This window comes from Saccharomyces paradoxus, chromosome X (assembly GCF_002079055.1).
Source record: "Saccharomyces paradoxus chromosome X, complete sequence".
Taxonomy (NCBI): domain Eukaryota; kingdom Fungi; phylum Ascomycota; class Saccharomycetes; order Saccharomycetales; family Saccharomycetaceae; genus Saccharomyces; species Saccharomyces paradoxus.
Genome location: NC_047496.1, coordinates 286775 through 311090, shown reverse-complemented (window position 1 = coordinate 311090; position 24316 = coordinate 286775). Strand labels below are relative to the sequence as shown.

General features: G+C 40.3%; 10 protein-coding genes across 10 annotated transcripts; 7 read left to right on the top strand and 3 right to left on the bottom strand.

Annotated features, from left to right (window-relative positions):
- Positions 1 to 66: 66 nt before the first annotated feature.
- SPAR_J01350 (S-formylglutathione hydrolase) lies at positions 67 to 966 on the top strand (the record flags this gene model as incomplete). Its single annotated transcript, XM_033911324.1, has 1 exon — positions 67 to 966. One exon carries the CDS (start codon positions 67 to 69, stop codon positions 964 to 966), a length of 900 nt encoding a protein of 299 aa, XP_033767215.1.
- A 316-nt stretch (positions 967 to 1282) lies between these two features.
- Positions 1283 to 3061, top strand: UTP18 (Utp18p; the record flags this gene model as incomplete). Its single annotated transcript, XM_033911323.1, has 1 exon — positions 1283 to 3061. The coding sequence occupies one exon, from the start codon at positions 1283 to 1285 to the stop codon at positions 3059 to 3061; it is 1779 nt and encodes a 592-aa protein (XP_033767214.1).
- A 284-nt stretch (positions 3062 to 3345) lies between these two features.
- SPAR_J01330 (metallo-dependent hydrolase superfamily protein) lies at positions 3346 to 6006 on the top strand (the record flags this gene model as incomplete). Its single annotated transcript, XM_033911322.1, has 1 exon — positions 3346 to 6006. One exon carries the CDS (start codon positions 3346 to 3348, stop codon positions 6004 to 6006), a length of 2661 nt encoding a protein of 886 aa, XP_033767213.1.
- Positions 6007 to 6143: 137 nt separating this feature from the next.
- On the bottom strand, positions 6144 to 7856 carry ARG2 (acetyl-CoA:L-glutamate N-acetyltransferase; the record flags this gene model as incomplete). The annotated part of the gene is made up of 1 exon (XM_033911321.1): positions 6144 to 7856. The coding sequence occupies one exon, from the start codon at positions 7854 to 7856 to the stop codon at positions 6144 to 6146; it is 1713 nt and encodes a 570-aa protein (XP_033767212.1).
- Positions 7857 to 8126: 270 nt separating this feature from the next.
- PSF2 (DNA replication protein PSF2) lies at positions 8127 to 8768 on the top strand (the record flags this gene model as incomplete). The annotated part of the gene is made up of 1 exon (XM_033911320.1): positions 8127 to 8768. One exon carries the CDS (start codon positions 8127 to 8129, stop codon positions 8766 to 8768), a length of 642 nt encoding a protein of 213 aa, XP_033767211.1.
- A 118-nt stretch (positions 8769 to 8886) lies between these two features.
- Positions 8887 to 10824, bottom strand: JEM1 (Jem1p; the record flags this gene model as incomplete). Its single annotated transcript, XM_033911319.1, has 1 exon — positions 8887 to 10824. The coding sequence occupies one exon, from the start codon at positions 10822 to 10824 to the stop codon at positions 8887 to 8889; it is 1938 nt and encodes a 645-aa protein (XP_033767210.1).
- Positions 10825 to 11156: 332 nt separating this feature from the next.
- On the top strand, positions 11157 to 14849 carry SMC3 (cohesin subunit SMC3; the record flags this gene model as incomplete). The annotated part of the gene is made up of 1 exon (XM_033911318.1): positions 11157 to 14849. The coding sequence occupies one exon, from the start codon at positions 11157 to 11159 to the stop codon at positions 14847 to 14849; it is 3693 nt and encodes a 1230-aa protein (XP_033767209.1).
- A 353-nt stretch (positions 14850 to 15202) lies between these two features.
- On the bottom strand, positions 15203 to 18829 carry NET1 (Net1p; the record flags this gene model as incomplete). Its single annotated transcript, XM_033911317.1, has 1 exon — positions 15203 to 18829. The coding sequence occupies one exon, from the start codon at positions 18827 to 18829 to the stop codon at positions 15203 to 15205; it is 3627 nt and encodes a 1208-aa protein (XP_033767208.1).
- A 1299-nt stretch (positions 18830 to 20128) lies between these two features.
- On the top strand, positions 20129 to 22819 carry PRY3 (Pry3p; the record flags this gene model as incomplete). The annotated part of the gene is made up of 1 exon (XM_033911316.1): positions 20129 to 22819. One exon carries the CDS (start codon positions 20129 to 20131, stop codon positions 22817 to 22819), a length of 2691 nt encoding a protein of 896 aa, XP_033767207.1.
- Positions 22820 to 23396: 577 nt separating this feature from the next.
- On the top strand, positions 23397 to 24269 carry PRY1 (sterol-binding protein; the record flags this gene model as incomplete). Its single annotated transcript, XM_033911315.1, has 1 exon — positions 23397 to 24269. One exon carries the CDS (start codon positions 23397 to 23399, stop codon positions 24267 to 24269), a length of 873 nt encoding a protein of 290 aa, XP_033767206.1.
- Between the last annotated feature and the right edge of the window lie 47 nt (positions 24270 to 24316).

The window sequence follows — 24316 nt, the reverse complement described above, 5'->3', positions numbered from 1 at the left end:
AAGTAATACACATTTGACAATATATAGCATCAATGAAATACATATAAGCGATTCACATAGTTTAATATGAAGGTTGTTAAGGAACTTAGTGTCTGTGGTGGCAGATTGATCAAGTTGTCCCACGACTCAACCTCTACCAAGACTAAAATGAATGTCAATGTTTATTTGCCCAAACAGTACTACGCCCAAGATTTTCCAACAAATAAACGCATCCCAACTGTGGTTTATCTTTCTGGCTTGACGTGCACGCCAGACAACGCCTCTGAGAAGGCTTTTTGGCAGTTTCAAGCCGACAAATATGGGTTTGCAATGGTTTTTCCAGATACGTCTCCACGTGGTGACGAAGTCGCCAATGATCCTGAGGGCTCCTGGGATTTTGGACAGGGTGCAGGGTTCTATGTCAATGCCACTCAGGAACCGTACGCCCAACACTACCGGATGTACGACTACGTCCACAAAGAGCTCCCACAAACATTGGATTCTTATTTTAACAAGAACGGTGCCATAAAGGTGGACTTCCTGGAAAATGTTTCCATCACAGGTCATTCTATGGGAGGGTATGGTGCAATCTGTGGATACTTGAGGGGCTATTCCGAGAAGAGATACAAATCTTGCTCTGCCTTCGCACCTATCGTGAATCCTTCCAACGTTCCCTGGGGCCAAAAGGCGTTTAAAGGTTATCTAGGTGATGAAAGAGCCCAATGGCAAGCCTACGACCCATGCTCATTGATCAAGAATGTTAGACGTGTGGGCGGTGACAGAATTTTGATTCATGTAGGGGACGCAGATCCCTTTTTGGAAGAGCACTTGAAACCGGAATTGCTGCTTGAGGCTGTGAAATCAACCCCATGGCAAGACCATGTGAAACTGAAAAAAGTACACGGCTTTGATCATTCCTATTACTTTGTCAGCACTTTTGTTCCAGAACATGCTGAATTTCATGCGCGGAACTTGGGCTTAACTTGAGAGCCACTGCATTTCGCTGTAGTAGTTTTTACGACTTCTCTATGTACATATTTAGTAAAACATACGTTCATAAAATCAAACTGCCGAAAATAGTGTTCCTTTCAAAGGTTATTGACAGCAGATTGTATGTCATATTTGAGTTCCACAACTACCGCTATTATGTGGATAATTGGCATCACACCCTACGAAGTGAATAATTGAAAATGAAAGAAATGAAAAATAAAAAAATTTCACCTCATCTCATCGATCACCTCCGATACTGCTATAGTATCTTTTTAAAAGTGTAGAATCAAGCTACATCAGTGCGACAAGAACAATGGCAACCACCGCGATGAATGTTAGCATACTTCCACCAGATGAAGAAGAACAGTTACTAGCCAAATTTGTATTCGGTGATACAACAGATTTACAAGAAAACCTCGCTAAATTTAATGCCGATTTCATTTTCAATGAACAAGAAATGGACATTGAAGATCAAGAAGATGAAGGATCTGATTCAGACAATAGCGAAGATGGTGAAACACAGAACGGTGACTTGGACCACGTCAACAACGACCAGTTATTTTTCGTGGATGACGGTGATAACGAAGGTAATCAAGGTAATAATCAAGATGCCATGGATGTAGATGATGAAGATGACTCCTCAAGCGAAGATTATTCTGATGATGACGAAGAAGCTGCTTGGATAGATTCGGACGATGAAAGAATTAAGGTACCTATTCTTGTTACCAATAAGACAAAGAAATTAAGAACATCCTATAACGAGTCTAAAATTAACGGTGTTCACTATATCAACAGGTTGAGATCTCAGTTCGAAAAAATATATCCAAGACCTAAGTGGGTAGACGATGAATCTGATTCTGAAATAGATGGCGAAGAAGACGATGAAGAAGAAGGCCCTAATAATGTTATCAATGGAGATATCAATGCACTAACGAAAATCTTGTCTACCACTTACAATTATAAAGACACGGTATCAACTTCCAGACTATTACCCCCCAATAAGCTTGACATTGTGCGTCTTAGAGACGCAAATGCATCACACCCATCCCATTCCGCTATACAATCTCTTTCATTCCATCCTTATAAACCTCTGCTGTTGACAGGTGGGTACGATAAGACCCTGAGGATATATCACATTGACGGGAAAACCAACCATCTAGTGACGAGTTTGCATCTGGTCGGGTCTCCAATTCAAACATGTACTTTCTATACTTCTCTTTCAGACCAAAATCAACAAAACATATTCACCGCCGGTAGAAGAAGGTATATGCATTCCTGGGATTTGTCTTTACAAAATTTAAATCATTCACAGACTGCCAAAATTGAGAAATTTTCTAGATTGTATGGACATGAATCCACTCAAAGGTCTTTTGAAAATTTCAAAGTGGCACACTTGCAGAATGCGCAAACCAATTCTGTTCATGGAATCATCCTTCTACAAGGTAATAATGGTTGGGTCAACATTTTACATTCTACGTCCGGACTATGGTTAATGGGCTGCAAGATAGAAGGTGTGATAACTGATTTTTGTGTCGATTATCAACCTATTTCACGCGGTAAGTTTAGGACCATTTTAATCGCTGTAAACACGTATGGTGAAGTATGGGAGTTTGACTTGAACAAGAAAGGCCATGTTATAAGAAGATGGAAGGACCAAGGTGGTGTAGGTATAACAAAAATCCAAGTCGGTGGTGGCACAACAGCTATTTCGCCAGCTCGTCAAATAAGCAAGATAAAACAAAATAGATGGCTTGCGGTAGGTAGCGAGAGTGGGTTTGTTAATCTTTACGACAGAAACAATACTGTGACTTCGTCAACCCCTACACCAGTCGCCGCTTTGGACCAGCTAACAACTACCATTTCGAATTTACAATTTTCCCCTGACGGTCAAATACTATGCATGGCATCTCGTGCAGTCAAAGATGCTTTGAGATTGGTCCATTTACCCTCTTGTAGCGTGTTCAGCAACTGGCCCACTAGCGGTACACCCCTGGGTAAAGTTACCAGTGTCACATTTTCACCATCAGGTGGGCTACTGACCGTGGGTAACGAACAGGGTAAAGTTAGGCTCTGGAAATTAAACCACTACTGATTTACCATTTATAGACAAAGTAAATATTAAAAGCAATGTATAAATACATACACAAAATATTACTGTGAAAAAATTGCTAGGAAATTTGCGGTTAAAACCCGATGCTATTCACATTTTCTTTTGCTGTCATTTCACAGCCAAAGGTGAAAAACTGTCCGAGAAATTTAATTATCGAAAAAAAAAAAGGGGACATTAAGTTCAAAGAATATAGTTAAAATATCTTCTCAATATCTTTTCTAAGAATTCTCCAGATCTCACTTTACTTCGTCACCTCTCTGGGAATTATGCAGGCGGTAGAGAGAAGGCCCTCGTTACTCTTTGACGAATATCAAAATTCCATTACTAAGCCTAATGAGACGAAGAATAAGAAAGTCGAGGCCTTGTCAGAGAATGACGGCAATATTCCCTCATTCGTTTTGAAACAAAAGGATATATCAGTCGATGATATGGATATGATTTCTTTGCGTACGGCCTTCGACAGGCAAATGGTTTTAGGTTCACCGATGTTTTTCGAGCTTGAGGATGAAGAAAACAAAATTGATCCAGTTCCTTCAATTTCCCATCATTATGAAAATAGTGAAAGTGACAGCTTTGTCTCATCATACGCACCCTCAAATTTGAAAATGGATGAAGAGACCAAAGACCTTTTCGTTAATCCGTTTGAATTAGTTTCTCAAATGAGAAAAAGGTACATTGCTGCCTCCAAGCAAGATGGGGTTTCGAACATAAAGAATGACACTGAAAAGTGGTTTTTATATCCAAAGCCACTACCTAAGTTTTGGAGATTTGAAGATGATAAGCGATTCCAAGATCTCTCTGATTCTGACTTAAATGACGATGGTGACGGTACTGGGACGGGAGCCGCTACACCTCATCGTCACGGTTACTATTATCCAAGTTACTTTACCGATCACTATTACTACACGAGCTCTAATTTGAAGGGAAAAGGCAAGATGAAAGTACCATACACCGGTGAGTATTTTGATTTAGAGGATTACAAAAAAAAATACATTTTCCAGTTAAGTAATCAAGAGGATACGCAAAATCCACTTTCACCTCATTATAGTAAGGAGGAGTCACTGGAGGAAGAGTATTTAACGGATGTACCTACGTTTCAAGAATTTAGAGATGATTTTGCATACATCATAGAATTAATTCAATCTCATAAATTCAATGAGGTTTCACGCAAGCGACTATCTTATTTATTGGATAAATTCGAACTGTTTCAGTATCTAAACTCTAAGAAAGAAATTTTAGCCAACAAAAACGTTCCCTACAGAGATTTTTATAACTCTCGCAAGGTAGACAGAGATCTGTCTTTGAGCGGTTGTATTTCTCAACGTCAATTAAGTGAATATATTTGGGAGAAAATAAACTTTGAACCTGGAAGAATAGTTTATCAAGACCCAGAAACGTCAAAAAAACTCACGTTGAGGGATATTTTTCAGTTTGGCTGTTCTTCTAATGACCAACCCATCGCGATTGGGTTGAAATTGATTGATGATGAATTCCTGGATTGGTACAGAAATGTTTACCTAATTGATTATCATTTAACTCCTGACAAAGTCGCCAAGCTGGCCGGTAAAGAAATGAGATTTTATCTGTTAGCCAAAGTATTTCTAGAGTTTGATAATTTCATTGAAGGTGAGTACCTAGCAGAGATTTTCATAAAATACGTTATTCATATCCTAGAAAAATCAAAATACCAATTGGCCCAAGTATCGGTTAATTTCCAATTCTATTCCAATGGTGAAGATTGGTACAAGAAATTTTCGCAATGGCTGCTACGATGGAAGCTAGTATCATATAATATCCGCTGGAATATACAAATTATCAGAATATTTCCCAAATTATTCAAGGAAAATGTCGTTTCGAATTTCCAAGAGTTTTTGGATCTCATCTTTAATCCTTTGTTCACTTTGGAAAAGGAGGAGGTAATAGATTCGTCTGTGGATACTGATACCATTGGCTTACAGTTTTTTTTATCAAATGTGTGTTCTATGGATTTGGTCATTAAAGAGTCGGATGAATATTACTGGAAAGAATTTACGGATATGAATTGTAAGCCAAAGTTTTGGACCGCACAGGGTGATAATCCGACTGTTGCGCATTACATGTATTATATTTATAAGAATTTATCGAAAGTGAATTTTCTGCGATCACAAAGTCTCCAAAATACGATCACTTTAAGGAATTATTGTTCTCCGCTATCCAGCAGAACTTCCCAATTTGGAGTAGATTTATATTTTACAGATCAGGTTGAATCGTTAGTGTGCAACTTGCTGCTTTGTAACGGTGGGCTGCTACAGGTAGAACCGCTTTGGGATACTGCATCAATGATTCAATATTTATTTTATCTTTTTCAAGTACCTATTCTAGCTGCACCTTTATCTTCTGTATCGTTGCTGAATTCGCAAAAATCGTCCTTTTTAAAGAATAAAAACGTGCTTCTAGAACATGATTACTTGAAGGACCAGGCAACAGCCAAAATTAACCCTTCTAGAGACATCACCGTAGGCGAACAAAGGTCATATGAGACAAATCCCTTCATGAAAATGTTTAAAATGGGACTGAAAATTTCGTTATCATCAAAATCGATTCTTTACAATAGTTCCTACACGCTAGAACCTCTCATTGAAGAATACAGTGTTGCAGCTAGTATTTACTTACTGAACCCCACCGATTTGTGCGAGCTGTCGAGAACAAGTGTGCTATCTAGTGGATATGAGGGTTGGTATAAGGCTCACTGGATTGGTGTTGGAATCAAAAAGACCTCTTACTTTAAGGAGAATGTGGGTGGAATAGATAATTGGTACGATACGGCAGAAGACACCTCAATAAAGCACAATGTTCCAATGATTAGAAGAAGATATAGAAGAGAGACATTGGATCAGGAGTGGAACTTCGTTCGGGACCACTTTGGAGTAATTAACTCAATATGGTAGGGAAAAGCGAAAAAGCAACAACTTTGCATAATAAAGGATCTCTGGTTTATATATATATATATACATACTCTTAGGCCTGAAGATGAAAAATTAAAAGTCAAGGAGAGGATGTACTCGCTATTCCTTCATGGCGTATCTTATTCATTTTCCCAACTCGGCTTGATGTCCCTGACGGATTTCATGAATTCTCTTAAACGTGTCTTGTCACGTAGAGTTTTCTTAGCGTATTGAGGGTTACCGTAATAAAATAACTTAAATTGGCTTTGCTTTTTATCACTGTGTTCGGGATTCAGGTCGATCGACAAATCCAGCACGGCAACGCTACGTTGAAAGTACCACTTGTTCACCACATTGTCTTTCCTGCTTCTCCAGAGTATCTCGTTAGGAAATTTTTTAAACATTAAATTGAAGATTATATCAGATATACCCAAAGAGCCCTTTAAATGTGGTAAAACAGCAAACTTATCCAGATAAACGAAAGGGTTTTCTTTTGAACCTTCATACGTCAAAATCGCAATACCTTCATAATCACCTATAACAATGATTGTTGCTATCTTCCCATTAATCCTATTTAAGTAGTCACGTAAATCCAGAGATCTTTTGAAGCTTTGATCGATGATTGACTTAAATTTACTAATATCTAGTTTTGGGACATTTCCGGAGAAATTTTCTCCTGTCTCAGGTACGTGGAACTCCCTTGGAAGCCCAACTGAGTTGAATTGAGTCAACGTCTTATAATCATAGGTTTTTATATGAACACCCTTTTTAAGAACAGTTGTTACTAAAACAGCATCTGAGTTAGAAGTAGTTGCGTTTACCGGCTGGGAAGGCAGCTCATACCATGCGTGGTCATCAAGTAGGTTCCCTGTTGAGTCCCTCTCGCTGCCCTTTTTTTTAAACCTTGGTAAAGACGAAGAAATTAACGATCGGTCTGTTAGTAGATTATATACTAATGGATTTTTCCTATCTGAAGATAATGCAGCGGCTTTGATAGTTGTAATCAGTCCCGTTGCTGTAGGTGCTAGATTTGATAAAACTGTGTCCATTAGTAACAGGTCTTCTAAGTGATCATGATACTCGCACTCTAGAGAAGATATTTCATCTTTTTTAACATACACCTCCATCCTGTGTAACAGGTTTTGTGAGCGTGGCTCTCGCTTGCTCAGAGTGCTTATATTGTGAGATAATGATGAGGATAAATGATTGAGTTCTTGAGAAAGATTAATAAATACATGAGCGTTATCATTTCTTTCCCCTGAGGGTATACCTCCGGTTTTATTTAGAATAAAGAATTTGTCAATGTGTGGAATATCCCCTTGGCATAAGCAATCCATGAATTTCACCACATCTTTTGTCATAAATTCGGACGCCGTCTCTTCATTATACACGTAAGGTTTGACAATTGGTATGAAATTTGAATTTCCAGTATTAAAGAAACGGCTCTGTTGCGAGAAAGCAGAATGATATAACCCAGTACGGGATTTAGTCAGGCCTTCCTTGAGGTGAAGCGGCCTTAAATCAGCCTCTGTAACGATACTATCAAGTAACTCCGCCTGTATATTTACATGGGATGGTGACGGTGGGATTACGAACATGGGCCGCAAACCCAGCATTCCCAGTCTCTTTAAGACACTTGAAAACTGGGACAAAATTGCAGGCGCGATTTTATGCAGGTCTCTAATAAAAAACAAACAATAATTATGCTCCTGGCTACCATTTGTGTATTTTGAGAGGTAATCCTTAGCCTCTCGTTTTGTAGCGGTTGTATTCAAAACGGACAGGATTAAGTTTTTTGAAGATGCATTGGGTTGATCATACTTGAGTCCATGCGCAAATATCCTCTTCCACATGATGAAAGTGACCAACTAGTGCCTTATATTGACAGCCCTAGCCTTAAATGTGTTAAATTTTACAATTTTTGTCGAATGTGCTTTATGACTGTACTGTAAGATGAGTGATGACTAAAGCCTTTTTTTCTCTAGCGTGAAATTTCTTGTGATATTTTCATTTTAATAAAAAATCGATCGCCCAAAACGTAAGCATGAAATGGTAAACAAAAAAGAGTTTCATGTAACATATAGTTGACGGTCTGAGCTGAAATAAGGCTAATTTTATAGACGATGTCATTACCAGCACATTTGCAGCAGACTTTCTCGCCAGAAGAGATACAGTTCATTGTAGAAAATGAGCCAATAAAGATTTTTCCCAGAATAACGACACGCCAAAAAATTCGTGGGGATGATAGAGGAGCTGGGAACCACACCCGCTGGCAACTTATCACTACGGATGACAAAGCCTTAAACAATATGGTCGCTATGCGTTCTACAGAAGTGGTCCTTTGGATCGCTCTTTTACTGAAACAACAATCCAAGTGCAGTATTATAGCACCACAGTGGTTGACAACGAAAGAGCTCGATAGAAAAATACAGTATGAGAAGACCCATCCGGACAGGTTTAGTGAGTTACCGTGGAACTGGCTTGTATTGGCACGTATACTTTTCAATAAAGCTAAGGATGACTTCCATGACCCTATTCACGAACTACGTGGTAAAATACAAGATTTAAGGGAAATAAGGCAGATCAAAGTGTTGAAAGGTCTCAAATATCTGAACGAGTCTCATTTACAGTTAGATAATCTAAGTCTATTAGAAATCAATGAGTTGAGGCCGTTCATTACAGAAATCATGGATAAACTGCGAGAAATTCACTCAGCATCTCTTACTGTTGGTACTGAAATTGAGGAAGAAGAATTCAATATTTGAAAAGAGCGCTGGCTCTGCAATAATTAGACTTTCAATTGGTTGCATATTTATATATATATATATATATATATATATACTTGTCGTGGTATCCTGTTTAATGCGCATAAAATGTGTCTCATCAGAACCCAAAATTCATTTTAAAACTATTTCCAAATGGGAAGCCATTTCCTGGGTTTTTGAACATATTGTTTGGCCTAGGTCCCTGAGCATAAGTGCTGCGGCGGGGGTTAGATCTGGCGAGATCATATTCCTTTCTTTTATCGTCATCGCTTAATGTTTCGTACGCTTCATTGATTTGTGACATGGTTTCGTGAATTGATTCTTTTTTGTCATTATTGTTTGCTTTTATCTTATCTGGATGGTATTTTTTGGTTAAATTTAAATATGCTTTTCTTATTTCTTTCGAAGTAGCACTAGGTGGTACTCCAAGAATTTTATAATAGTCCTTTTTTGAGTCGTAGTTAGACCCCTGTGGGGGTGCTTGATGATGTTGTTGTTGCTGTTGTTGCTGTTGATGTCGGAAATGTTGCTGATTAAAATTCCGATGCTTCTGTTCTTTATAAGTTTGTAACTGTTTTTGCAACAACCGGAAGTTCTTTATCACGTATGGATTGGTTGACTCTTGGAGCCCGTTATCTTGGAAAAATTTGTTTATCTGGTCATATAATTGCTTTTTGGACTGAGAGTGAGGTTTAGACCTACTTTTGTTGAGGATTGAGTTTATCATGTACATCAGTAAATGAGGATTGGAGTTCCACACCTCGTCCAATATTGTTTCAGGTAAACGTCTTTGCTCAGATTTGGCCTCCTGATAATGCTTCCATGTTTCCAGTGTTAGTGAATGTTTTAAACTCTTTTTACAGAATGGTGCAGCCAATTTAGTTCTCTTGACATCAGGACTCATGCTAGAAGCCTGACAAAGAGTGGAGTCAATATATACTAGATAATCAGTATGATAGAATGATTTCGGTTTGTCAAAGCCATCGGTTTTTGAGGGTTCCTCAAATAGATTTGTTGCTAAAGGCCTCGACAGTTGAACATCTTGTATCAATTGTTTGATAATCTCCTCTAGAAAGAGATAATTGTTTTTAAAGGTTATATCCTTGTTAAGAATTTTCACTGGCGCAATAAATGGCTTCTTATCCTTCAAATAAAAATCTATAGCCCTATCCCAATTTCCGAATCCTTTGCTCTCGAAAGCATACATTGCCGGATCTAGGATCTGTCTTTTTGTTGGATTCACCTTATTTAATTTAGAAATAGTCAGACTTAGTTTTTTACATTTATCATAGTCCATATCAATGGAAAGACACTTTCTTAGATTAAAGGACGCATCTGAGTTAAGTACAAAGGTTTGTAAAACAGATATGACATAATGAATCGAAAGTCTTGTTTCTAGGCTTAAGCTAGCCAAATGCTTGTCGAGGATTGTTTCGTAATCCAAAATGATAGCTGCCGCTAATGAAACGTCAATCTCTTCAGCTAATTTGTGAAAAAGAACATCAATGTGGGTGGAGAGTACGTTAACATCGTACGGTGTTATGCGTAGTAGCTCAGAAATATCCTCCTCCACAGAAATATCTTTGGATAATATTTTCTTTCCGATGGTTCCATTCAAAGACAAATACTTTGCATACTGTTCATCCTTCTGGTGCACTTTATCCCACATACCAAAATCGATATATAGCTCTTGCAATCTCTTTTCGGCTAGTTTCCCAAAAGAATCTTTGTAAGTTCCATTGGAAATGATTTTTTCAAATATACCAATAGCCCTTAGATGTTGATCGCTGGACAATTGGATCAGCCCAATTTTGTAGTATATTTGATTAGCCAGTTGAATGACATCTGACATATCTTCACTTCCTGGTTCCGCAGCCATGCAATTTCGTTCCAACTGCCCAGCGATCCATTGATATTTTGTCAAGGATTCAGTGCCAACTTTTAAATTCTTGTTCAACCGTTGTAACCCAACCAAATCACATGATTTAGAGGCCGATATCAATACTGGCAAAATAACGCTATACACTAAAAGACAGTATCCTGTAATCAGTATCATACTTTGCTTCGTAGACGTTCAGACCAGGCTTAATAGTACACCAAACCAACAGTGAACGGAACTTGCTGGGCCTCTTTTGCAATTAAATTCTTTCACTTGGAACAACTTATATGCAGTTTGGCTCTCTTTCTGCCTGCCATCAATGTGTACACCTGTCACATTTCATTGTTAGGAACCCACAGAAAAAAAGTTTCAAGATTAAGAAAAAGACGCGACGCGTAAAGGAAAGACTAAACTCATTAAAGATGAGTTCTCAATCTCATCTTCACGTAGTTTCACAATCTTTTCTACAAAAGGGCTCACTGGAGTAACGGAAATAGTTCACGTCTGCAATGTATATCAAAAGGGTAGTGATTAAGGGTTTTAAAACCTATAGGAACGAAACCATTATTGATAATTTCTCGCCGCATCAGAATGTTATCATAGGGTCCAATGGTTCAGGTAAATCGAACTTCTTCGCCGCTATCAGGTTTGTTCTTAGTGACGATTACTCCAATCTTAAGAGGGAAGAGAGGCAAGGGCTTATCCACCAAGGATCTGGTGGTTCAGTGATGAGTGCCTCGGTTGAGATTGTGTTCCATGATCCAGATCATTCTATGATATTGCCCTCCGGTGTGCTTTCGAGAGAGGATGACGAAGTGACGATTAGAAGAACAGTAGGACTGAAGAAGGATGACTATCAATTAAATGACAGAAACGTGACTAAGGGAGACATTGTCAGAATGTTGGAAACCGCTGGTTTTTCAATGAATAATCCTTATAATATAGTGCCACAAGGTAAAATAGTTGCCTTAACTAATGCTAAGGATAAAGAGAGATTGCAGTTACTGGAAGATGTTGTAGGAGCTAAGTCGTTCGAAGTCAAATTGAAAGCTTCATTGAAAAAAATGGAGGAAACAGAGCAGAAAAAGATTCAAATTAGCAAGGAAATGGATGAATTAAATTCAAAACTGGGTGAAATGGAGCAGGAACGTAAAGAATTGGAGAAATACAACGAGTTGGAACGCAATAGAAAGATTTATCAGTTCACTTTGTATGATCGAGAATTGAATGATGTCATCAATCAGATGGAAAGACTGGATGGTGATTATAATAACACCGTATACTCTTCCGAACAATACATCCAAGAGTTGGATAAAAGAGAAGATATGATTGAACAAGTCTCCAAAAATCTATCAAGTATTCAAGCCTCACTAAAGATCAAAAATGCAACAGATTTACAACAGGCCAAACTACGAGAGTCTGAGATTTCTCAGAATTTAACAAACGTTAACGTAAAAATAAAGGATGTTCAACACCAAATCGAATCAAATGGGGAACAGAGAAACTTGGATAGTGCGACTTTGGAAAAGATCAAATCTATAATTCAGCAGAGGAAACAAAAGTTGTCCAAGATTTTACCTAGATATCAAGAACTTACGAAGGAAGAAGCAATGTACAAACTTAAATTGGCTTCTTTGCAACAAAAGCAAAGAGATCTGATCTTAAAAAAGGGAGAATATGCTCGTTTTAAATCAAAGGAAGAGCGCAATACGTGGATTCATTCCGAAATTGAAGAATTAAAGTCTTCAATACAGAATCTGAATGAACTAGGAAGTCAATTGCAAATGGATCGTACCTCTTTAAAGAAAAAATATTCTAATATTGATGAAGAGATTGAAGAGCTGATTGATTCTATTAATGGACCGGATATCAAGGGTCAATTAGAAGATTTTGATTCGGAATTAACCAGCCTGAAGCAGAAATTGGGTGAAAGCTTAGATACCCGTAAGGAATTGTGGAGAAAGGAACAAAAACTGCAGACAGTCTTGGAAACTTTATTAAGTGACGTCAACCAAAATCAAAGAAACGTCAATGAAACCATGAGTAGGTCGTTGGCAAACGGTATAATAAATGTGAAAGAAATTACCGAAAAACTAAAAATATCACCGGAATCTGTCTTTGGGACATTAGGTGAACTGATTAAAGTCAATGATAAATATAAAGCATGCGCTGAAGTAATTGGGGGTAACTCCCTTTTCCACATTGTGGTAGATACCGAAGAAACGGCCACATTGATTATGAACGAACTATATCGTATGAAAGGAGGAAGAGTAACGTTTATCCCCTTAAATAGGTTATCTTTGGATAGTGATGTTAAATTCCCTTCGAATACTACAACACAGATTCAGTTTACTCCCTTAATAAAGAAGATAAAATACGAACCCAGGTTTGAAAAGGCTGTCAAACACGTCTTCGGGAAAACTATCGTTGTCAAAGATTTAGGCCAAGGTTTAAAATTAGCTAAGAAACATAAACTCAATGCCATTACTCTAGATGGTGATAGAGCAGACAAAAGAGGTGTACTTACAGGTGGTTATCTTGACCAGCACAAAAGAACACGTTTGGATTCATTGAAAAACTTAAATGAATCAAGAAGCAAACACAAGAAAATACTGGAGGAATTAGAATTTGTAAGAAATGAACTGAATGATATTGATGCTAAAATTGATCAGGTAAACGGAAACATAAGAAGAGTTTCTAATGATAGGGAGTCTGTCTTAACAAATATTGAGATTCATAGAACGTCGCTAAACACCAAAAAGAATGAAAAATTGATTCTCGAGGAATCTTTAAATTCTATTGTACTAAAGCTAGAAAAGCAGAATACAAATCTCACTTTTGCTCAAGAAAAGTTGAATACATTCGAAAACGATTTGCTTCAGGAATTTGATAGTGAACTCTCAATAGAAGAGAAGGAAAAGTTGCTGTCTTTAACAAAGGAAATTAGTGCAGCGCACAATAAGTTAAATATTACATCAGACGCATTAGAAGGTATAACAACAACCATTGATTCATTGAATGCAGAATTGGAGTCTAGACTTATTCCGCAAGAAAATGATCTTGAAGCCAAGATGTCAGAAATAGGTGACGCGTTTATTTTGGGCCTTCAAGATGAATTGAAAGAACTACAATTAGAGAAGGAAAGTGTCGAGAAGCAACATGAAAGCGCTGTGTTAGAACTAAGTAATGTTCAAAGGGAAATCGAAAGTCTCCTTGCTGAAGAAACTAACAATAAGAAACTCCTAGAAAAAGCCAATAATCAGCAGCGTTTACTATTAAAGAAGCTTGACAATTTCCAAAAAAGTGTGGAAAAAACGATGATAAAAAAGACAACTTTGGTTACGAGAAGGGAAGAACTGCAGCAAAGAATTAGGGAAATTGGACTACTGCCGGAAGATGCTTTGGTAAATGATTTCAGTGACATCACAAGTGATCAGTTATTACAAAAATTGAATGATATGAACACAGAGATTTCGGGTTTGAGTAACGTAAATAAGAGAGCTTTTGAAAACTTCAAAAAGTTCAACGAAAGACGCAAGGACCTTTCAGAAAGAGCTTCAGAGCTGGATGAGTCTAAAGACTCAATCCAAGACTTAATTGTTAAATTAAAACAGCAAAAGGTTAATGCGGTTGATTCTACTTTCCAAAAAGTTTCTGAAAATTTTGAAGCTGTTTTCGAGAGATTAGTTCCCAGAGGTACTGCTAAGCTGATTATCCACCGCAGCAGTGATAACGCTAATGACCAGGGGGAGAATGTTGACGTTGACATGGATGCTGACTCCAATGAAGGAGAAAGTGGTAAGGATGGCGAAATTATGTACACAGGTGTTTCAATTTCTGTATCCTTTAATTCTAAACAAAATGAACAACTACATGTCGAACAGCTGTCAGGTGGTCAGAAGACGGTTTGTGCCATTGCCTTAATTCTAGCAATCCAAATGGTTGACCCTGCTTCCTTCTACCTGTTTGATGAAATTGATGCCGCATTAGACAAGCAGTACAGAACTGCTGTTGCTACACTTTTAAAAGAACTGTCAAAAAATGCTCAGTTTATTTGTACGACGTTCAGGACAGATATGTTACAAGTTGCAGATAAATTTTTCCGCGTCAAGTACGAGAATAAAATTTCCACTGTTATTGAAGTCAATAGAGAAGAAGCAATCGGATTTATTAGAGGTAGCAATAAGTTCGCTGAGGTCTGAGAAGTATTGTTAATGGCTTATCTCTGAAAATTTCTATTTTGCATTATTAAATAGCTAACTGTATGTAATTATTATCAGTATCTCTATAATAGGGGTTTTAATTTTTTTTTTTGAGATGATATTGCCACTAAACAATAATATCGTGGAGTTTATGATCAAGCTATGATATGCGACAACGAAACCTCTTCATAGAAAAGGATATTTATCTCAAAGAGATTGACTACTCAATGGAGAACGAGATGAGTAAGAACTAGTTTACATGAAGATTTTTAATATATTTAATACTTTTATATGCTTGACTATTTTTTCTTACTAGCTTTCAGTGGAGTGCATTATACTTAGACTTTCAGGTATCATTTTTTCTTAAAATCTTTTATTAAGGATGCAAATCCACCACTTGGCTTCTTCTTTTTACCTAAAGCAGCACTAGCAGATTTTGCACTAATAAAACTTTTCCCATCGTCAGAAGAATTACCTGAGTCATCCGAATCTGACTCAGATCTACTAGAATCTGAGCTGGAATCCGATACAGAGTCCGAGCTAGAGTTGGAATCAGAATCAGGACTGGATTCATCTTCGCTACTTGAGGGGGCTTTTGATTGGGCTTTCTCATTTGATTTAGAAGTTTTTTCCTTTACATCCGGAATGCCTCTCGAAACAAGATCAGATAATGAACTCAATGAAGGACGAACTTTTCTTGGAAGATCATGAAGAATACTAGACGGTTTTGTAGCGTTCTTGGATTTTACAGATGGAGGAGAGGACATATCCATTAACTGTGTAACTGGGACTTTATCAGGGGTAGCATTGATTCTTTGGCTCAGTGATGGAGAGACTGTTTCCATCTTGGATGATGAAGATCTAACTGGTTCTCTTGGTGTATTTACAACAACTCTTCTCGCCTTCCTGGATGTTGAAGTTTCCTCATCAGAAGAAGAGGAAGATGAGCTGGATTCTTCTTCTGTGGAAGAACCTGAGGAGCCAGAATCGTCATTGTTTGAAGTAGAGTTATTATTTTCATTAGAAATTATTCCAGGTGGCACAAATGTCTTACTATTAGTAAATTTGGCTTTCAAATCCTTCAATTTATCATTTGCACTAGGCTTTGGAAGCTGAATTTTGTCTTCTTTTGAGCGGTTTGGGAGTTTTACCTTTTTCTGAGTTAACTGTTTGCTTTTGGAGTCTTCATTCTCCTTCAATTTATTTGTATTGTTAGTATCCTGTATACTAGCCGGCGCCTTTTCTGGTTCTTTAGATTCCTCTGTTTGCTGGTCTATCTTGGACGTTAAATCGTCAACTTCGGCGTTTGCGCGTTTCAAATCTCTTACATTTGGAGGCGTTTCTTTCTGTTGCTTATCAGCCTGCGTGGACTCATTCGTAGGCTTTGTTAAAACATTTTTAGGATTCGCCTCTTCAGTGGAAGAAGTGATTGTTTTTTTAGCTACGGAAGGAGCGTTATTAACATTAGGAAAAGATGATGCCGGTGATGCAGATTTAGTTTGCACTCTTGTGCGTTCATTTTGTTTCTTGTTTGAGTTCGGGTAGAAGCTCTTAGCCATTTGTTCACTTATTTTACTATCGGCCGCCGAAGATTGTGAAGTTTTAGAAGTTTCACTTACCTCGGTCTTTCTTTGAACGGTTTTTTTGTCATTCCTTTCTTCATCACCTTCTTTATTGATTAACTTTGCGTCCGTCACTGGAACAACACTGCCTTTCAGTGAATGTAAAGAAATGTCTTTGGGCCCATTATTAGTTACCGACAGATTTTTCCTTTTAAGATCATCATCTGACGAAACATCTGTTTCAATCCCACTTTCTGATTCATCATCGGTAGATACCGCTGAACTGGAATCTTCAGTGGCCTTTTCTGGAGCCTCGTTTTTCTTGGCACCTGCTAATAATTGGGCAGCCCTCTTAGCCGCACTTCTTGGGGTTCGTTGAGGCAAAATATTTCTTGGATCAGGCTTAGAATTGTCTATATCCTTATTCAAAACCGTAGTGTAAGGCTTTGAATTCTTCGAATTACCGGAAGTGAATATTTTTCTTGAGTTTTTACCCTTAAACCATTGCGGTAGGTCTGTATCATCACCTTCAATCATTTTGAAAAGTTCTGACTTTGGGAAACTAGAGGAATCGGAATCTTGAGGAACAATACGAACGGTAGTGTCTGCTTCATTGTCGTCATCATTGTCGTCATCCTCAATGACACCGTCGATGGTAGCGCCATCTTCCTGTGAAACGTGGCGGTCTGTACTGACTTTTTTGGCTAGTGGGTTCTCTGTCCCATTAGACTTATTAGATGATGCAAGTATTGGTTGATTATCATGTGGAATTGTTGGGAAGTTTTCCTTTTGTAACAATTTGTCATTTGAATCCTCTTTTTCTCTTCCCAGACTATCTGGGAAGTTGGTCATTCTTTTTGGTTCCACCATACCAGACGGTTCTGCCTGAGATTTCTTTTCTACTATAGTTTCCAGCGAACTCTTTCTCAGCGGCGGTTGATGTTCTTGTTGCTTTCCCGAGGATTCACCATTTAAAGATTTAGTGATAGAGGTATTGTTTGCCTTGGGCAGCTCTGCCAAATGAACATTGTGTGGCATGGCATCACCAAGAGGACTGTTTTTTACTGGAGAGCCATTATTATCTGCGATCGAACTTTGACTACGCTGTAAGGACGCCTTTGAATGTGGCTCTGTTTCAGGTGTTTCTTGATTTTCGCTACTTGAGCTATCGTCGGATTCGTAGTTCTCGCCGTTTTCCAAGTAAGGTTTTTTCATTGGAATTTTTGCAGCTTTAGCGGGCAAGATGGAAGCCGGACTAGAAGGTCCCTCTTTTAACTCTTTTTCAATCTCTGAGATTCTTGGCTCGGGGATTTTTAACATTCCTGATGTTATTCTTGGAGTAGTTACGGGTGGTTTCCTATTAGGGTCCTGGGATGTAACAGCAGCTGTGCCACCATTAGCAAAAGAAGAAGAGGAGGCTGAGGCTGAAAAAACCAGTTCATTCTTGTGTGCGTGTTCAGACACGACCCTTTGACCAGTTAGAGTAACTCTATTTGGAGTCATGGCGGACATTATGGGAGTTCCGGACAATAAGCGTTGCTGCTTTGATTTATCTGGATCTACGGTTGCCGATCTGGACACAATATCTTCCTCAACAATGCTTGATTTGATTTTTTTACCGACGTCAATGCCCGAACTGATTCTTATAGGAGGTGATTGAGGCTGCGTTGGAGGCGGCAAAAAGGACCTTTCACCAATATCTTCGTCTTCGTCATCTGAATTGTTGGAGACGATCTTCGAAGAAGGTGGAGGATAGATTTGTCTAGCCAATGGAGTAGAAATCCTCATAGATCCATTAGTGCCACTGCGAATGGTTGTTGTTGTTGTTGTTGTTGTGGTTCCTGTTGGTGGCCTCTTCTTTGCAATCCGAAGTACACCAGAGGAGGACGGAATTTGTTGTTGGGGCTGCACCGACTGAGGCGATCCGTTGTTCAATTTAGATCGTTTCACCGACCTATAAAGTGACACTGGTGCGGAATCGTCTAGATCTATCTCATTTTTCAAAATAACTCTCACGATGTTATTGACATTGAAAACGTCTTTTATCAAAAAATCCGGATCAAGGTCACAACCGCTGTTGTCTTGCAAACTCAAGATTTCAATGTCCTCTTGCAGGCTCGGGTACATTTTTTCACACTTATCAATGATTTCATCACTCAAGTTCAACAGCGTGTTTGTCGGCTTGGTAAACAAGAGAAACTTTCTAAACCTAGACTGGTTGAAATAGCTTGGAGTGAAACTTACATTGGCGGATCTCAAATTTGCATACTGCAAAGAGGCATCTCCGGCGCTTTGCGCAATGCTAGTTCTGTTTGGCAGCAATTGAGAAGATTCGGCAATGGTTGGTCCGTAACCAAACTGCACTGGCGTCGACGCCTGAAGACTCGGAGGCACCAAGACCACTTGTAGCTTGTACATGGAAGGGGACACGATGTACAGTAATCAAATTCTCTCTGTTTCAGGCGAAGCAAGACTGGGACATTCGATCAGCTTCGATGTTTATTTGATCATGCTAAGTCTTCACTTATTATTCAGATCGGTTATTGACGCCTACCAAGAAAAAGAAAAAAAGTGCAAAAACTAGCAAAACGGGTAACATAATGAACAAATCGCTCTTTACGAAAACCAAATCTTATTTTCGGATACATACACACATACATATAAAATAGGTTTATATCATTCTGACTCCTCTCCAATCAGGGACACATGAGTACCATACGTTATTAGCAAAAGTATGCCCTTAATTTTTTTCTATTCTCTTTTTTCGTTGAGTAAAGTTCAGGTCGTACAGTGATAAGGAACGACTATTTTTAAAACTGTATTACCATAACCATGTGTTGCCCCTTGAACGCTATCCCTGGCATGTATCTGCTAATTGCCTTCCCTCGTCTAAGAACAGCAACTCTCCTGCAGCGAAATACTACTGTTCCAATTACGAAATCGGTGATAGTGAAAGGCGCAGTAAGAGTACTACGGATCTCGTTTCTCCGATGCACTAGGGTCCTATTCTGTGCTCTAGTCTCCTAATTAGGAAAGCAGAAGAGAAGAAAAGGTGCCCCCTGACCGAGAGGGTCCGTTATGTTGAGTTAAGCTCAAGTACAAGAACCTGGCGGGGAGATAAAAAAACCCAACGATGTGAAGAACGCGTCGTTATTGTGGACAAATTTGGCCGAGATAACTGCGTTTTCTCTGCGACATCCGGCGGCTGTTCGTGTTTTCTTTTGCACATGGCTGGTTCCGGCGCGAGACGGCTGGGTGTTTATAGTTACCGCTATGCAGGTCACTTCGTTTACTTTTCTCTGTGCGCTCGAGGATTGATGGATACTAGTTTGGGAAAATTGTTCAGTTATGGATTTTCCAAGGGATGAAAGGTAAGTACCATGGCAATACAGCTGGCAACGCTGCGCAGTAGCTGTGTGTGCTTGCTCTCTTGTGTTTGTCTTTCGTATATCGCGGGTTCCCGTGAGTAATTCAACAACAAGATTGGTATCTAGGCAGGGACCCAGCAACGGAAGGATGCAATTGCTATATAGGGTCGATGAAACACCCCTCATGTTTCAATTTGGTCGAAGAATTCTCTAAAACATATTCTATACTTCACAACTCTTACCTTCTTGCTCCCTTTGGTGGTTGCGAGACCAGTACCGGCATAAAACTATAATAGCTGCATCCCCGCAACACCAAACAACTTAAACGAACTTAAAACAAAAAACACTCATGCTGGAGTTTCCAATATCAGTTCTCCTAGGCTGCCTAGTGGCCGCCAGGGCACAAACCACGTTTCCAAACTTCGAGAGCGATGTTCTGAACGAACATAACAAGTTCAGAGCTTTGCACGTTGACACGGCGCCCCTCACCTGGTCCGATACTCTGGCCACTTATGCGCAGGACTATGCTGATCAATATGATTGCTCAGGCGTCTTAACGCACTCTGATGGGCCATATGGAGAAAACCTTGCCCTTGGCTACACTGACACGGGAGCCGTGGACGCCTGGTACGGGGAGATAAGTAAGTACAACTATTCAAATCCCGGGTTTTCAGAATCCACGGGTCACTTCACACAGGTGGTTTGGAAATCTACCGCCGAGATTGGATGTGGTTATAAGTATTGTGGTACGACATGGAACAACTATATAGTGTGCTCCTACAACCCTCCTGGAAACTACTTGGGCGAGTTTGCAGAGGAGGTGGAACCGCTTATAAGTGCTGTTTCTTCGTATTCGTCCTCATCTTCGTCCTCATCTTCGTCTACTTCAAGTACATCACACACGGTCTCTACGGTCTCGTCCAGTATTATGCCCGCTGTAGCGCAGGGATATACAACTACGATATCGTCTGGAACCACTAGCTCTTCAACATCGACCACAATAAATCCTGCTAAGACCGCTGGCCACACTGCGTCCTCCGTTGTCTCGTCAGCTTCAACTTCCTCGAGCAGATCCGTCACTACTCTTGGTGCTACTTCCTCTAGTACTACTACTTCAAGCAATCCTACCTCTTCCAGCGCTACCTCAAGCAATCCCACCTCTTCCAGCGCTACCTCAAGCAATCCCACCTCTTCCAGCGCTACCTCAAGCAATCCCACCTCTTCCAGCGCTACCTCAAGCAATCCTACCTCTTCCAGCGCTACCTCAAGCAATCCCACCTCTTCCAGCGCTACCCCAAGCGAAGCTGCTTCTTCTAGTAGTACATCCTCTAGTTCAACCTCAAGCGATACTCCCTCTTCCATCTCTACTTCTTCCGATACAACCTCCAGCATTGCTTCCGCTTCTTCTAGCAGTGCCACCTCAAGCACTACATCTATAGTTGCCGGATCTTTAAGTGGTACTTCTAGTACTCCCGCTAAGAGTTCCGGAAGGGTCGCTTCTAGTTCAGCTAACTCCGTTAGGTTTGCGAACACAACTATGTATTCTGCTGAAACAACCTCTTCTGTGGATGCCTCGTTATCATCTTCAGTGAGCGCTGACGCTATTCTTATGAGCACTTCAAAGAAGGCCACAAGCTCAGCTTCCAAATCTACAAGCATAGTAACCAGTGCAACTAATGCTGCCCAATACGCAACCAGATCAGGGTCATCATCCGGAACTTCTTCTCAGGCCATTACTTCTTCCCCAGGCGTGTCACACACTTCTGCGAAAACCACCATAGCCGTCAACGCTGCCGAATCTGTAACTTCAGTTAGTTCCCTGGCCCAGACCATCAAGTACACCACCACCACTTCCATGGCCTCCTCGGAAGCCATCACTTCGGAAACTGTTCAGGCTTCAAGTTCGGCAAAGAATGACAATAGTATCAATGATGCCACATCCAGTCGCACCAACTCTAACAGTGCTTCCGTGTTGGCATCCAGTGTAACATACGCTGCCGAAGATGCCATCAAATCCGAGTCTTCGTCTGCTTCCACTGCTTCCTCCATATCTGTGTCTGCTACCAATTCCTCTAGTATCTCTGAGACCGCTAGTTTAGAAACTTCGAGCGCTGCAACCTCCACAGCCATTACCAGGAGTACTACAACCGTGGCCACTTCTGCTTACAACTCTACAAGCTCAACCGCCACGGTAACAACGGATCATACGTTGGATCCCACCCAAAACTCTGTCAGTTCGGCCGACACTGCTAAGCACCCCACCACCAGTGTTTCTACCCCAAGAAACACCACACTGATTGTCTCTACCAGCACTTCCGAGAGCGATTACTCAGATAAAACCCACCTCACCGTCTCCACTATCACCACTACTGAAAGCAATCTGATCACGAACACCATTACAGCTTCTTGTAGTACGGATAGTAAAATCACCATTTCCACCGCTTCCACTGCAGATGAGATGGTAATTACTAGCACAATCACGGCACCTTGTAGCACTTTGAACGGCGCCACAACCCAAACCAATGAGGTAACCACATCGCCTTCAAAGACGAATACGGCAGTTCAAACTACCACTAATTATTTAGAAAACGATGACACTGCCTTTTCTAGTATCTACACTGATGTGAACGCCGCAACTACCATTAACCCCGGAGAAACATCTTCTCCTGCTAACGGTCTCACCACATCTGAAAAGCCAAACGAACCTGCCTCTGTAAAATTCACTGCAAACGAAGACGGCGCTTCCGCATCCACCACCTACCAACAGACTCCTGCTACATCGTATGCCAAGCCCTCCAGTAAAAGCTTAGGTACAAGAACAACTACTAGTAGCAACGGTCGTTCAACTACCGGCCAACAAAAGGGGTCCGCCACGCATCAGCCAACTTCCTCGATCTACACTCAACTAAAACAGGGCACATCAACTACCGCACAACTGTCTGCATACGAAGGCGCTGCAGCACCCCCTTCTATTTTCCAGTGCAACACACTACCTGGAACGATTGCCGCTTTCGTCGTAGCTGTTCTGTTCGCCTTCTAGACTCCTCGAACAACACCCAATTATGCATTTTTTTTCCTAAACGAGCGACACCTCCACACCCGTGCGCCAATCACCGCAATTATTTTACCCAAAGAGGTAATATGTACGCGCAGAGCCATTTCCCGATGCGGATAAAATTGCCTGTCCGCTCGAAGGGGAGCGATCGCATGTCCATTACTTGTTGTCGCTTTGGATAGAAGGACCCGTTTATTGCGTGTTGGCAACTCTAGCACTCTCGTGCTTCCTACGTTTATTGAATCTCAACTTCTGCAGAACTACGTACTTTTCAAATTCTCTATCTTACCATATCATATATAAACCATCTTCTGTTAACGAATCCGAAATAAATTGTATTATCTATTCTTCTCGTACTGTCTCTCTCTGTCTTTTCTTTTCTTGAAAGCAAGCAAGGAATCTTTGATCGCGCTCTCTTTTCATTTCTCGTTGCTACTGTGAGGTTTATTGCTACATCGTAAGCTATTCTAATCTAATCCATTCCTTTTCTATAGGCCGCCGCACACTTCCACTCTTTGGTATTATTTTTTTTTTGTTTTTAGTATTCCGTAATTGATCAATCATGAAACTCTCGAAATTATCGATCTTAACATCCGCTTTGGCTACGTCTGCCTTCGCCGCTCCTGCCGTTGTTACTGTCACGGAACATGCCCACGAGGCCGCTGTTGTTACTGTGCAAGGTGTAGTTTACGTTGAAAACGGCCAAACACATACGACATACGAAACATTGGCTCCTGCTTCCACTGCCACACCAACTTCTACAGCTACAGCTTTGGTAGCCCCCCCTGTCGCTCCTTCCTCTGCTTCCGGCAATTCTAATGCGGCCTTATCTGCTTTGAAGAACTTAGCCTCCGTTTGGGGTAAGACTACTGATTCAACGACCACGTTGATACCTTCCAAATCTACATCACAATCGCAACCTCAAGCTAGTACTACTTCTACACCCGTTGCAGCTTCGACCACTTCTCAAGCCGCTGCCACTAGCTCAGCATCCGCTTCGGATGCTGACTTGTCAGATTTTGCCTCTTCTGTGTTGGCTGAACATAACAAGAAGAGAGCCTTACACAAGGACACTCCCGCTTTGTCTTGGTCCAACACTTTGGCTTCCTGCGCTCAAGATTATGCTGACAACTATGACTGCTCGGGCACTTTGACCCATTCCGGTGGCCAATACGGTGAAAACTTGGCCTTGGGTTATGATGGTCCAGCTGCTGTCGACGCTTGGTACAATGAGATTTCCAACTACGATTTCTCGAACCCTGGCTTTTCAAGTAACACTGGCCACTTTACTCAAGTTGTTTGGAAGTCCACTACCCAGGTTGGTTGTGGCATCAAAACCTGTGGCGGTGCGTGGGGTGATTATGTCATCTGTAGTTACGACCCCGCAGGAAACTACGAAGGTGAATACGCTGACAACGTCGAACCCCTCGCTTGACTTTACAAGAAAAACCTTCATTGACTCTTCTTTCCAATTCCTTCATT